Below are 13,669 nucleotides of genomic sequence, written 5' to 3'. Positions count from 1 at the left end.
TCCAGTCGGAAGGTTAAAATTTAAAAAATAGTTGATTCAACTTTTTGCTGAACATGATCTTTTTTAAAAAATTTTTACATTTTATTTTATATTTTAGAGAGAGAGAGCGTGCGCGAGTGCAAGTAGGGGAGGTGCAGAGAGACGGAGACAGGATCTGAAGCAGGCTCCAGGCTCTGAGCTGTCAGCACAGAGCCCGATGCAGGGCTCGAACTCACGAGCAGTGAGATCATGGACCTGAGCTGAAGTCTTAACCGAATGCTTAACCGACTGAGCCACCCAGGCACCCTTCTTGCTGAATGTGATCTTAAGCTACATGTGGAATAAAGCTAATTCTGCTCTTGCCTTGGAAGAACAATATTTATTTTTATTCCTGCAAAGCAGTGTTTCATTCAACAAACAAGAAAAAATATTTTTTTAAATTCAAGTTAGTTAACATACAATGTAGTCTTGGGTTCAGGAGTGGAACCCAGTGATTCATCTCTTACATATAACACCCAGTGCTCATCCCAAAAAGTACCCTCCTTAATGCCCATCACTCATTTAACCCATCCCCCACCCACCTTCCCTCCAGCAGCCCCCAGTTTGTTCTCTGTATTTAAGATACATGCCATTAAGCATGGCAATGATCTCTAAAAATACGAAAAAATGCAGAAAAATCTGAAGAAGCAATAATAGCCACCTGGATTCTCAACTTCAGCATTTATCACTGACATATATGTTTCCAGACTCCTTTTAAGCATATTTACAAATAAAACTGGGATGTTATTTTTACTTTTTTTACCTTAATTTTTTTATAAGCCAACTTTTTAAAGGTATAATTTATATATAATAAAGTGCACCTAATTATAGTATACAGTTTGATGAGATTTGCCAATCGTATATACTCAAGTAACCACCACCGCACTCACGGTATAGAACTTTCTATCATCCCTCAAATTCCCCAGTGCCTCATTTGCAGGAAATCCTCCCCACCCCTGACCCAAGACTCAGGCAACCATCAACCTTTTGCCACTTCTAGAATCTCATATAAATGAAATCATGCAGTGTGACCTCTTCCACTTAGAATAACATTATTTATATTTATCCTTGTTGCAGATATCAAAGTTCATTCCTATTTGTTAAATAGTATTGCATTGTATGAATAAAGGACATGAAAAAAATATTCATTTACTGATGGGAATTTGGCTTGTCTCCAGTTTTGGGCTATTATGAATAAAGCTGCTATGAACATTCATGTATAAATTTTCTTGTGGACATATGTTTTCATTTATTTTAGATAAATACCTAGGTGTTGGATCGCTGGATAAATAGTGTGGCAATGTTTAACCTTATGAAAAATCTACCCAACTGTTTTGTGACTGTTTTGCCACCAGCCATGTCTGAGATTTCCAGTTGCGGCACGTCCTTGGTAACGCTTGATATGGTACATCTTTTTTATTTTTAGCCATTCTAGCAGCTGTAGAGTGGTAGCTCATTGTGTTTTCATTTTTTTTGTTTCGTTTAAAAGTCCAGCAATACTACTAGTGTCTTACTTGGGAGAGACTTCAAACTTTGAGTCTGCCCTGGTTCAGTTTCAGACTTACTATGTAGGCCATTCTTTGCTCTGGTTGGAATTGGCCTCCTAAGAACTAACTCTTTAACTCCCAGGACAAAACCACAGCCAGAGCATGAGTGTGCCAACAGTACAAAATTGCCAAGAGGCCAATAGGTCTGCATTGAGCAGTTGTGATTCAGAGCATCTGATTCTTCTATTGCTTCTGATATGGCTTCCCGGATGGGTGAGAGCAGGGTAGTGATTTCTTTGAATTACTGACAAATCGCTGCCTTTCTTAGCTGCCCGCAGAGGTCCTCATTCATTTGTCAATAAATATTAATTGTAAACTGCCTATGTATCAAACATTGTTCTGGGTGTTGGATATATATCAGTGAATACACAAAATCCTTGCCCTTTGGTACTTATATAATGTCAAGGGAGATGAAAGCTATAAGAATAAAGTAGAGGGGCACCTGGGTGGCTCAGTCAGTTGAGCTTCTGACTTGGCTCAGATCATGATGTCATGGTTTGTGAGTTCAAGCCCTGCGTCAGGCTCTCTGCTCTCAGCAGAGTCAGCTTTGGATCCTCTGTCCCCCTGTCTGCCCCTCCCCTCTCCCCGCTCATGCATGCTCTCTCTTTTTCTCTCTCTGAAAAATAAATAAACTTTAAAAAAAGAACAAAGTAGAAATGTGTAGATTGTTAAAAGATCTGCTAATTCCACTTAGCAGGGAAGGATTCTTTGGGAGGACATTATGGCATAACAGGTGATGCCACATTAAGTTTCTCACCTGAGAGAGTTTATGAGGGACTTGTGGGAGGAAGGCCACCTCCATGTGAATTGCATTGCTGGCTTAGCTGAGGAAGACGAAATGCATAGAGACAAACTGGAAAGGTGGAGTTCAGGATCTTGGGGGCTCCTTCTCTGCCTTACCCACTGCAAGACTGTTGTCCAAAAAGTCTTCTTTTCCAATTGCCTGAGAGCTACATCTCAAGGATGACACTTCTTGTTCCTAATCTTCCACTTTCAACCACTAGATTCTATTATAGATTCTACCTCCATAAAACCTCTCATATTGCTCCAGTCTCATGGCACTTCCCAGTTCAGGTTGTCACCAGGAAACTTTTGAGTAACTGCTCCAGAACGCTGATGGTCTCCTGGGCTCCAGACTTGCCCTCCTTCTCCAATACCTTTGCCATAGCCAGAGATGCCTTTCCAAAGAGCAAACTTGGTCAAGTTGTTCCCTTGTTTAAAATACCCCCATGTCAGTATAAAATCCAACTATTTGTCGTGGTCCACAAGGGCTTTCATGGTAGAGTGCTAGTAACCCTTTTAGTACCATTGTTGTTCCTTCCTGTCCCCTGAACCTTCCATCCTGGCTGTGGAACAATTTACTGCTCCCCAAATGTATCATGCTTTTGATGAGCCTTGTCTAATTTCCCAAAAATCTTGTGGGTGTTTCTCCCGGGTGCCCCCATAGGACCAGTGCAGCCATCTGTCATAGCACTTGTACGTCTACTGTACCATAATTGCTATGGATGGATCTGTCTCTCTCCTAAACTCGGACTCCTTGAGGCAGGAATTGCAACTCATTCTTTTTGTAGCCCTCTCACAGAGCCTGATGATGGCTGAATCGAATGGATGAATAAAAGAGAAATTGAGTGAGTAATTGCATAAATTAATGAATGAAGGGAGAGATGATGAATGGATGGCATGATGGTTCAGCTTTTCTAAAGGAGAGCCTGGGTTTTGCATTGATGTTGAAAATGCGTTGTGGAGCTGGGCCTTTACTGAAACAAGGATGTCAGGCCTTGGTATTTAGAAACCTAGGATTCTTGGGGTGCTTGGTGGCTTAGTCAGTTAAGCATATGACTCTTGATTTTGGCTCAGGTCATGATCTCACGGTTCATGAGATCGAGCCCTACTTGGGATTCTTTTTCTCTCCCTCTCTCTCTGCCCCTCCCCTGCTTGTTCTCTCTCTCTCTCAAAATACATAAATAAACATTAAAAAAAGAAACCTAGGGTTTGTTTCTCATCTTATGTCTGTCTCAGGTAGTAGCATTGACACACTTTGAGAAAACATCTGTATTCTTTGCTTTTGTTCACAATGTCTTTGCGAAAGATCTCTGGCCTTTCCTCTTTATCCTTTGGGTTTTGGAAGTGTCTTTCTTTTAGGAGCTATTAAATCACCAAAAGCAAGAGAGATTCTGGAGGGCCACTGAATGCTTGAGGTATAAGTGGGTGGGGGGAAAACAGGGAGGAGAAGCATAGAGGCAAGATCAAGTACTTTCTGGGGACAAGTAGAGCCAGTGGTCTGGGACAGGACCGTTCATAGAACAGGACGGAGGGCAGCACAGTTGGCTGAGCCTATGACATGCAGCTTTGACAGTGTTTTGAGAAAGGTCAGACCAAACAGAATGGTGAGGAGGAAGGAGAGCATCCCTAGATTAGGGGGCAAGCTGAGTGGGATCTTTAGCAAGTGACTTAAGCTTTCCAATTGCAACCACCTTTCCTTTTCTTTACCTATAATGGGAAGAGATAAGTTCTTATCTTGGGGGATTGCTGATGGTTTTAAATAAGACCATTTCTGCAAAGCATAGTCATTTAAAATCCAGCCCAGACATCCCTTCTCCCACAGAGCTCACCACTGCTCTCCTCTACTAATCCCTGTATGTCTATTGTTGACCTTACCATGGCACTGCAATGAGTTTGCCTGCATGCTTGTCTGCCCACCAGAGAATGAGATATGTAGGAAGGAGTGAGTAGGTCCTATTCATGTGGACATCCCTAATGGCTCCCCCTCTCCCCACGGCTTGGTACAGAGGACTAGAAGATGGATAAATTATAAGTTCCTCTCTTCTTCCCCTGTTCCTGCCACTCAGAAACACAGATCATTCGGTTTGAAGGCCACGATGCTTATGCCAAGATGATCTGTTGCGCCGAAGATTCCAAATTTAGCAAGTCAATAAACAACAGCTTCTTTATGGGTAGATAAACAACTTCCAGATCAACAAACCTTGGCATAATAAGATGTTCCTCTGAAAACCGGCCCAAACAGCAATGAGGAAAAGACGCAGGGTCTCCAAACAGCACATGCCACTGAGTTGGTATAAAAGTGAGGGCTTGGGAGAGCTGTCCCAGTCAGGCAGCACCCCTCTCAGCACTCACAAGGAGCAGAGCCACCACCACCATGTCTGGAAACTGCTGTTCTAGGAAATGCCCATCTGTGCCAGGCATCTCTCTCTGCTCCAGTGAGGTGAGCTGCGGAGGGCCTGTCTGCTTGCCCAGTTCCTGCCGGAGCCAGACATGGCAACTGGTGACCTGCCAAGATAGCTGTGGGTCATCTAGCTGTGGCCCACAGTGCTGTCAGCCTGTCTGTTCTGTGAGCAGCTGTGCCCAGCCTGTGTGCTGTGAGGCCACCATCTGTGAGCCCCCCTGTGTTGTGAGTAGCTGTGCCCAGCCTGTGTGCTGTGAGGCCACCATTTGTGAGCCTTCCTGTCCTGTGAGCAGCTGTGCCCAGCCTGTGTGCTGTGAGGCCACCGTCTGTGAGCCCACCTGTTCTGTGAGTAGCTGTGCCCAGCCTGTGTGCTGTGAGGCCACCATCTGTGAGCCCGCCTGTGCCCAGCCTGTGTGCTGTGAGGCCACCATCTGTGAGCCCGCCTGTTCTGTGAGTAGCTGTGCCCAGCCTGTGTGCTATGAGGCCACCATCTGTGAGCCCGCCTGTGCCCAGCCTGTGTGCTGTGAGGCCACCATTTGTGAGCCTTCCTGTCCTGTGAGCAGCTGTGCCCAGCCTGTGTGCTGTGAGGCCCATTCCTGCCAGCCGGTCCTCTGTGTACCCACTCCCTGCCAGTCCATCATCTGTGAGCCCAGCTGCTGCCAGCCAGTCATCTGTGAGCCCAGCTGCTGTTCAGCTGTCTGCACTGTGCCTAGTTCCTGCCAACCAGTGGTCTGTGAGCCTGTCTGTCAGCCGGTGTGCCCCACGCCTAGCTGCTGTCCATCTGTCTGCTCTGTGGCTAATAGCTGTCAGGCTATCTGCTGTGACTCCAGTCCTTGTGAGCCATCTTGCTCAGAGCCCAGCAACTGCCAGCCAGCTCGCTGTGTGGCCCTGGTCTGTGAGCCTGTGTGCCTCCGCCCTGTCTGCTGTGTCCCAAGCCCTTGTGAGCCGCCTTGTGTCTCAAGCACTTGCCAAGAGCCCTCTTGTGTCTCCAGCATCTGCCAACCCATCTGCTCTGAACCCAACCCCTGCTCAGCAAGTATCTGTGCACCTACTCCATGCCAACCTACTTGCTACGTAGTCAAGCGCTGTCGGTCTGTCTGCTGTGAGCCCGTTTCCTGCCCATCTACCTCCTGCCAACCTCTCTGCTGCCGCCCAGGGTCTTCTGCATCTGCTATCTGCCAGCCAACTTGCTCTAGGACTTTCTACATACCCAGCTCCTGCAAACAGCCTTGCTCTCCTTCGGTTCCTTACCGCCCAATCTGTCGTCCAATCTGTCGCCCAATCTGCTCTGGACACATTACTTACAGGCAGCCATATGTGACATCCATCTCCTATCGCCCTGCCTGCTACCGCCCATGCCACTCCATCCTGCGCCGACCAGCCTGTGTCACTTCACTGTCTTACCGTCCGGTCTGCTCCCGCCTGCCTTGTGCTGACTCCTGTAAACGAGATTGCAAAAAGTCCACTTCCAGCCAACCAGATTGCACTGACTCAACGACCTGCAAGGCTGAGGTCTCAGATTCCAGTCCCTGCCAGCCCACTGAGGCCAAACCCACCAGCCCAACCACCCGTGAGGCTGAAGCCACCCCGCCTACTGCCACCAAGCCTGCCGACCACTGATCTGGCCTCAGCCCACCAATTCCTGCAAAGCAAACCTCCAGCTGGAGAGAAACCTCGACTGCCCTCCCCAAAGCTCACAACGACTTAGAATCTTTCTTCACCATCACTCACCATCTTCTTACACTTCAAAAAACTCACCAGAAATTTCAGTATCCTAATGGTCCAAATGCAGGCCCCCTGGGCACTGAGAGGGGGATCATCCTGAGCTCCTGCCTGCTGCTGCCATCAAGCTGAGAAGAGCTGCTTCGCCACGTCATCTGGAGTCTCTTCCCCAGCGTTAGGTTTTTTTCTGTCCTCATGCCTGTGTTACCTTGCTGGGTGTGCTCATGTTCCTTGGGGACATCTTCCATGAGAAAAAGATATTTCACTGTCCAATAAAGTGGCTAAGTTGAAGTGGCATGTTATTCTCATTGTGCTGTTGTTAATATTCATATTCTCATCAGCTAACTTATTTTGACAGCAACTTCATCCACTCATCCATCCATCCTTCCAACACGCTTCATTAGACAGCTGTTGGCTGGGGACTGTGGTAGGCTGTAGGACTGAGAAGTCAGCCTTTGCTCTAAGGGAGCTCACTGGTGGAGTGGGGATGGGGAGAGACAGATAGGCAGAGAGACAATTACCATGTTCTGTTGTGCTAAGTACTGGGACAGAGGCAAGCACAGGGCAGTCTGAACTCAGCAGGGTACAGGGAGAGATAGGAAAGAATTCTTGGGGAATGTGAAATTGAAGCTGGGTCTTTCAGCACAAATAAGAATGGACCAGGTCAAAATCAGAAAGGAAGAGCTTTCCAGGCAGAGGAAACATATACACGAATGGGGCTTGTGAGCACACTGTTTGTTACTGAGGCTTGGGCAGAGGTGTGCTTAGAGGCATGGTGAGTTCTAAGGTCAGTTAAGTAGACAGTAGTGACCTGAACCCATCGGGCCTTGTAATCTATACAGAGGCATTTTCGTTTGGTGCACGGTTGACATGAAGGCACTGGGGGGGCCAGATATAGAGCAGTGACATGAAGAACACTTAGTTTTGGAATGTCCCTCTGGCCTTGGTGTAGAGCAATGAATGGAGGAGCATGGATGTGGATATAGGGAAACTGGGGAGCAAGCCAGTTGACTTTGGGGTTCACAGTGGAATGAAAATAAGTGGGAGGTCACATGTACAATAAGAAAGACAACTGGATTTTTTTTGTGCAAGAGCTTTATTTATATTCTCCTAGTCTCTGTAAGGCACAATCCTTGTGTAAACTTCATACACAGCCTCTTACAATCCTAAGGACAGAGTCTCTTCGGAGTAGTCTCTTAGGGCACAGAATGAGGGGCTATGTCTAGTCCTCAAGGTGCATCTTGGGCTAACCTAAGCACAAGAGGGGGTAGAGCAGGGTTTCTGAACTTCAGTGCTATTGACATTTTGGGCTAAATAATTCTTCCTTGTGGGCATCATTCTTTAACATTGTAAGATATTAAGCAGCATCTCTGGACTTCACCAACTAAATGCTGGTAGCATCCCCTGAGTGTGGCAACCAAAAATGTCTCCAGACATTGGCAAACACCCCTGGGGATGAGGGGCAAAAATCATCCCTGTTTGAGAACTTCTGGGTGAGACAGCAGCAGAGGGAGAATCTCAAAGGTGGAACTTATCCTGCATGTTGCTGTCAAGGGTACTGTCTCGTCAGCCTATTGAGATTTATCTCCATCTCCTTCCAGAGTCAAGAGAGGAGTTGGCCAGGGCTTTAAAATCTTTGTCCCAAGCACAGACCCAGTGTTTCATGCAAATCATAACAGTTCTGTGAAATAAGATGCTTTTGTCTCTATTTTACAAGATGAAGAATATGAGTGACAAACAATCCAAGGGCCCATCAACAGAGACAAGAACACTGTGGTGTATTCACTCAATAAATACTATGCTGCAATGAAAACTAGACAGTGGCCATATGTAAAACAGGGGTAAACCTGACCAGTGTAGAGTTGATACAAATAAGCCTCCAGACCACATATATATTTAAAGCTGAAAAACAACACACACACATACATGCACACACACATGTATGAGTATACACACATGTATACATATGCACATGTATACACACTTACACATATATGTATACCTCACCACACATACACATATATGTATATATGTATATACACATATATATACCTTACGTATATTCACAGGGAATGCTAAACACAAAATTCAGGACAGTCACAGCTAGAAAGTAACATACAAGAGTAACATACAACATAAATGCATGTAACATACAAATAACATACAGAACATACGGTTCAGTCCAAAGTTTGTGTTTTTTATACATCACCATGTCTCTTGCTATGATCACAACAGCCCTTGGTGATACATTCGATGTCTTTAGTGCCTTGCCATAGCAAAGTGAAAGGTCTCCCTATTGAGAGATACCTTTTTTTCATCTTTATTGAGGTATAACTGACAAAATTGCAAGATATTTAAAGTGTACATTGTGATGATTTGATACACACATATATTGTGAAAAGAATCCTCCTATCTAATCAACTAACACATCCATCACCTTATATTTCTGGGGATGTGAGAACATCTAAGTTCTCTTAGCAAATTTCGATTATGTAATACAGTGTTATTAACTAGAGTCACTATGTTATATATTAGATCCTCAGACCTTATTCATCTTATAGCTGAAAGTTTGTACCTTGTACCAACCTATTGAGAAGTTTCTTTAGGAGAAAAAAAGGCAAGAGCAGAATCAGAGAAAGATGGATGTTAAAATCGATTACTTTAAAAACAATAAAAGTGGTATGAATGAGCACAGGACATTGGTACCTTTTTCAGAGCGAAGTTGACATGGCTTCTCAAATACATTCATGTTCCCATTATCTGATCTATTTGGTAAGACCAGAAGTATTTCTCCTGACAGATGGAGAGCTTTGGGATGTAGACCTTCAGGAATAAAACAGCGCAGTGATCTTTGCAGTTTGCAAGGTGCCAAAATGATTAGTGATGAGTTGGATGGCAAAAGGAGTAATCGGGGCTGTAACACAAAAAGCAATGGTTAAAAAAAAGGCATTTTAATGACAAAGGTGAGGACTTCCCAGATCATGATCTCATGGTTCATGAATTTGAGCCCTGTGTCAGGCTCTGTGCTGATAGCGGGGAGCCTGCGTGGGATTTTCTCTCTCCCTCTCTCTCTTCCCCTCCCCCACTTGCTCTCTCAAAATAAATAATAAATAGACTAAAAAAAAGAGTAAAAATAACTTGAGCAACAGCAATGCAGTTAGTTAGTAAACTCTTGGTACTTTGCACCCTTGGGTAATGAGTCATCTTGTCCCGTGGAATGCGTTAGTAGCAGAGCCCAAAAATGAGACTCTACCCTATTGGGATCCCAAGGCCATGATCTTTCTATTCTGTCATGAATTTCTGGTGTGAACCAGGTCAGGACAGGGAATGATGTGGGTTGCTGAAGTTGGCCAGTAATGCAGAGCCTTGACAAATCTAGAAAAAGACGGGAAGAATCAGTACAACCAGCACCTCATAAGTCCCTCTTGGAAGAGGCTGATTTAATCCTTGGGAAAATACTTTGCAGTTATTAAAATTTCCAAATTAAAAGAATGTCTTTGGGTGTATGGATAAGTGGAGGTAAGTATTCATACCAGTTTAATCTAGTTGATGACTCTAGTCACTAACGGGCAAATGGTCCCCAGCAAGGGGCCTGGCCACCTGCCCACTAGCCAGTGCACTGTTGTACTAAGGTCAGTCTTCAATCACTATATCACAGTCTTTCTCCTCCACTCCAAAGTCAGGAGGTCTAATAGGTGATTACAATCCGAGGTTTGGGGGTCAGTCCCAACTAGGTTTGGATCTTGTTTCAACCTCTTACTACTTGTATAATTTGGAGAAATAGGATTTAAACTCTCTGAGTTAGTTTTGCTACCTCTAAGATAGCAGTGAGAATTGCAGCTACTAATGAGGACCATTGCAAAGATTCAATGAAAAATGCAGTCAAGGGCTTGGTATATAGTAAGTATGCTATAAATGGAATGGAAGCCATTAGTATTAGTATTAGTATTAGTATTAGTATTACTAATAAAGTTGGGTTTCAGGAAAGCCAAATGGGAAGGTTCTAGAAAGAGGTGGAGACACTGAAGTGTCCTTGGGATGTACTGCCTGGGTCACCATCTCAGACATCGCCCTCTTTCAATTGGGTCAAGGCTTCATTTCCTGATTGTCTAAATGGTGCAGAACTGCATTCCTGGTGGAAGAGCAGGTTGCTTTGGCTGGGCTGAGGCCTTCTGATGAGAGGTTAGCACAGGGAAAGGCCCACTTCAGGGAGGCTGGAGAGCAACCTGTAAAAAAGACAGCTCATTCCAGAGCAGGAGCAGCATCAACGAATCCAAACTCGGCAAAGAAAACTCTCAACTCAACAGACAAGTTTTTAAACTGGGGACAATATCTTCCAGGCTCCCGAAGCCTACTAATCAGATGTTTGTATACAAATGAGTAGAAACAACAACAAGGAAAGATGCTCTAAGTCATACCAACACCCCTGAAGAGCTATAAAAGCCCCTATAAGAGATATCTTTCACACCCAGGTATACTGAGTTTGCAACTCCCTAGTGAGCTTCACATCAGCACCATGGTGGACAGCTGCTGCCCCGGAACCACCACGACCATTCCAGCTGTGCCCACCTTCACGTGCTCAAATGGTGGCAGTTTCCAAAACGGTATCTGTTTGCCTAGTTCCTGCCGGAGCAGAACTTGGCAGCTGGTCACCTGCCAAGGAAACTGTCAGCCATCCAGCAGTGCACCAAGTGGCTGTGGACCTGCTTGCTGCCAACCTACCTGCCTTCCGGCAACTTCTTGTGTTGGTTTTGCCTGCCAACCCATTTGCTCCCGCACAGCCTGCTATGAATCTGGAACTGGTCAGTCTCCTTATTTGGAACCCTCCTGCTTGGAACCAACCAGTTGTCAGGCAAATTGCTGTGAAGCCATCCTCGACCAGCAAAGCTCCTGCCAAGAACCTATCCTTGTGTCCAGATCAGCTTGTGGCCAATCGGTCTCCTGTGACGCTAGGTCCCAACAGCCATCCTGCTCTGAGGTAAATTCCTGTGCTGAAAATTCTTGCCCACCAACCACCTGTACAGCCAGTCCATGTCAGCTAACTTGCTGTCAACCAGGTTCATGTCAACACATCAATGGTGAAGATCAGACCTGCAAATTAACTTATTACCAACCCATCTGCTACATTTTCAAGACTTGCCCATCGGTTCCCTGCATGCCTGTTCCCTGCCAGCCATCAACTTGTGTGTTCAGTTCTTGCAATTCTACATGCTACGCATCGTCCCCTTGCTGGTCGCTTTGCTGCCAACCAGCTCCTTCCATATCTTTCATCTGCCAGCCAGTGGCTAACTGCCAGCCCCCACGTTCTGTAAAGAACCCTTGTAAACCAGTTTCCTGTGGCACCGTGCTTTCCAGCCAACCAACTTGGGATGGATCCACTTCCTGCAACCAAGGTGGCTGCACACCCCCTTCCTGCCAACCAGCTTGCTGTGTAACAGGTTTAGGCAAATCATCCGGCGGTGGCTGCAATGGTCTCCAACCAACTGCCCCAAGTGTCTGCAAAGCCAGCACCTGCTCGCCAACTTCCTGCCAACCCAACCATGAGTCCAACGTCTGTAAGACAGCACCTCGCTGATGGAGCACCCTTCACAGCTCCTTTGAGGTCTGCCACTATCTACAAGTGCATAGCCACCCTATGGTGCCCTCTTCCTGCTGAGCACAAATGCTATCTGTGGGCTAACTTCATTCTGAGTCCAGCCCCACATTCTCTCCAGGCGCTGATGAGGGGACTTGTTCAGCCACTAAGAGATCCTTCTTTACCAAGGAGGACATTTCAGCAGGCATGGTCCTCTCTATGGCTCACATTTCCTCATGTTGTCAATTCATTTCACCTCAGCAAAGCCTTCTCTCCAGTATTTCTTTTCTCTCTCCCTCTCTCTCTCTCTCTCTCTTTTGTTTTGATGTAGCCAGGTCTTTAAAAAGACTCCTTTGCTGCCAACTGCTAATAAAAATGTGAGTGGTGGAGCATAATGAATAAAACTCTCAGAATGCTTTCATTCCTTTCAGTACACCTCTTCATAGATTTCCTTCAGGTCACATTTGAACACGATGACCTTGGGTCCTCTAAGTTAGTGGTTCCCCTTGGTCTGCATGGGTGGCTGGTGTCTGCAATTATAGATGCTCAATCTGGAAGGGAGAAAGGGCAAATAATCCCCTGGCTTCCAACCTTTATACCACCAAAAGCTCTTTTGAGTTGAGTGGCCTTCGTTTTCCCACAGTGAACAGACTTGGGAAGCCAAAGACAGAAATGGTCCAGGGAAGCCACGGGTTAAAATAAACATAGGTTTGGGGCAACGAGAATAGCTAAGGGTTAATTCACTTAAAACTGGTTTTAATGATCGTTCACCTAATGGCCAATTTAATAAAATGTAAAATTAGAAATTTTTTGTTGTTTGTTTGCTTATGTCTTTGACATTTTAAGAGACAGTTTTAATAACAGTCTAAGATAACATCTGAGTGAGTATTCCTCATATGTAATTATCAAATCTAAACATTTGAAAAATGGTTGGACTGGTTTTCTTTTGGAGAAAGATTATAAGGAGGTTTGCAGAGTGTATCTGTGGCAATGATGTAAAATCCTTCTCTGAGGGGATCTGGCTTCCCCTTTCATCAAAGGCTCTGGGTCTGTGAAATGATTTAGGTCTGAAACTCAAAACATTCCTACACAGGTCCATGAAGGAACACATGTGAAGATGCTCACTGTGACATTTCTGTGATCATACAGATTTTAAAAGATTTTAAAGGAATCTGTGTCCACTACTGGGAGGGTGGGTAGGCAGCAAGCAGTGATTCCTTCCATGAGGTATTTCTTGGTCTGATTCTCCAGAGAAGCAGAACCAGTAGGATAGATATAAAGAGATGTAATAAGAGGAATTTTCTCACGTGATTTTGGAGGCTGGTATGTCCAAATCTGTAGTATGGATCTGCAGGCTAGAGATCAAGGAGAGCCAACAGTGGGGAAGAAGTTTGAAGGCTTTTTGGTGGAGAATATACTCCAAACAGAATAAAATAGCTGCCTGTAGGAAGATAATGGGGCATAAGGAGAACAGGAGTTAAATTAATTTGTATATAAGTATGTAAAGAAAAAATAGCACCGAGGCCTTGCAAGGACAAAAAATGATAGGGGCGCCTGGGTGGCGCAGTCGGTTAAGCGTCCGTCTTCAGCCAGGTCACGATCTCACGGTCCGCGAGTTCGAGC

At 45.3% G+C, this 13,669-nt stretch overlaps 2 protein-coding genes across 2 annotated transcripts; both read left to right on the top strand.

Annotated features, from left to right (window-relative positions):
* Window positions 1–4,722: 4,722 nt before the first annotated feature.
* Window positions 4,723–6,760, top strand: LOC115500307 (keratin-associated protein 16-1). The gene is made up of 2 exons (XM_030294608.2): window positions 4,723–5,127; window positions 5,173–6,760. The coding sequence occupies exons 1-2, from the start codon at window positions 4,723–4,725 to the stop codon at window positions 6,367–6,369; spliced, it is 1,602 nt and encodes a 533-aa protein (XP_030150468.1). The 3' UTR covers window positions 6,370–6,760.
* Window positions 6,761–10,941: 4,181 nt separating this feature from the next.
* Window positions 10,942–12,843, top strand: KRTAP29-1 (keratin associated like protein 29-1). Its single transcript, XM_030295600.2, has one exon. The coding sequence runs from the start codon at window positions 10,988–10,990 to the stop codon at window positions 12,044–12,046; it is 1,059 nt and encodes a 352-aa protein (XP_030151460.1). The 5' UTR covers window positions 10,942–10,987; the 3' UTR covers window positions 12,047–12,843.
* Window positions 12,844–13,669: the final 826 nt, after the last annotated feature.

The sequence above is a fragment of the Lynx canadensis genome, chromosome E1 (genome assembly GCF_007474595.2).
Source record: "Lynx canadensis isolate LIC74 chromosome E1, mLynCan4.pri.v2, whole genome shotgun sequence".
In the NCBI taxonomy this organism is placed as follows: Eukaryota; Metazoa; Chordata; class Mammalia; order Carnivora; family Felidae; genus Lynx; species Lynx canadensis.
Note: the sequence above shows the minus strand (reverse complement) of the source record. Positions and strands in the feature narration are given on the sequence as shown.

Bases quoted from the DNA above. Each gene is read 5' to 3' on its own strand.
- LOC115500307 (XM_030294608.2), top strand. From the start codon at position 4,723: ATGTCTGGAAACTGCTGTTCTAGGAAATGCCCATCTGTGCCAGGCATC. The intron at 5,128-5,172 runs GCCACCATCTGT...GTGTGCTGTGAG, and splicing joins CCCAGCCTGTGTGCTGTGAG to GCCACCATCTGTGAGCCCGC.
- KRTAP29-1 (XM_030295600.2), top strand. From the start codon at position 10,988: ATGGTGGACAGCTGCTGCCCCGGAACCACCACGACCATTCCAGCTGTG.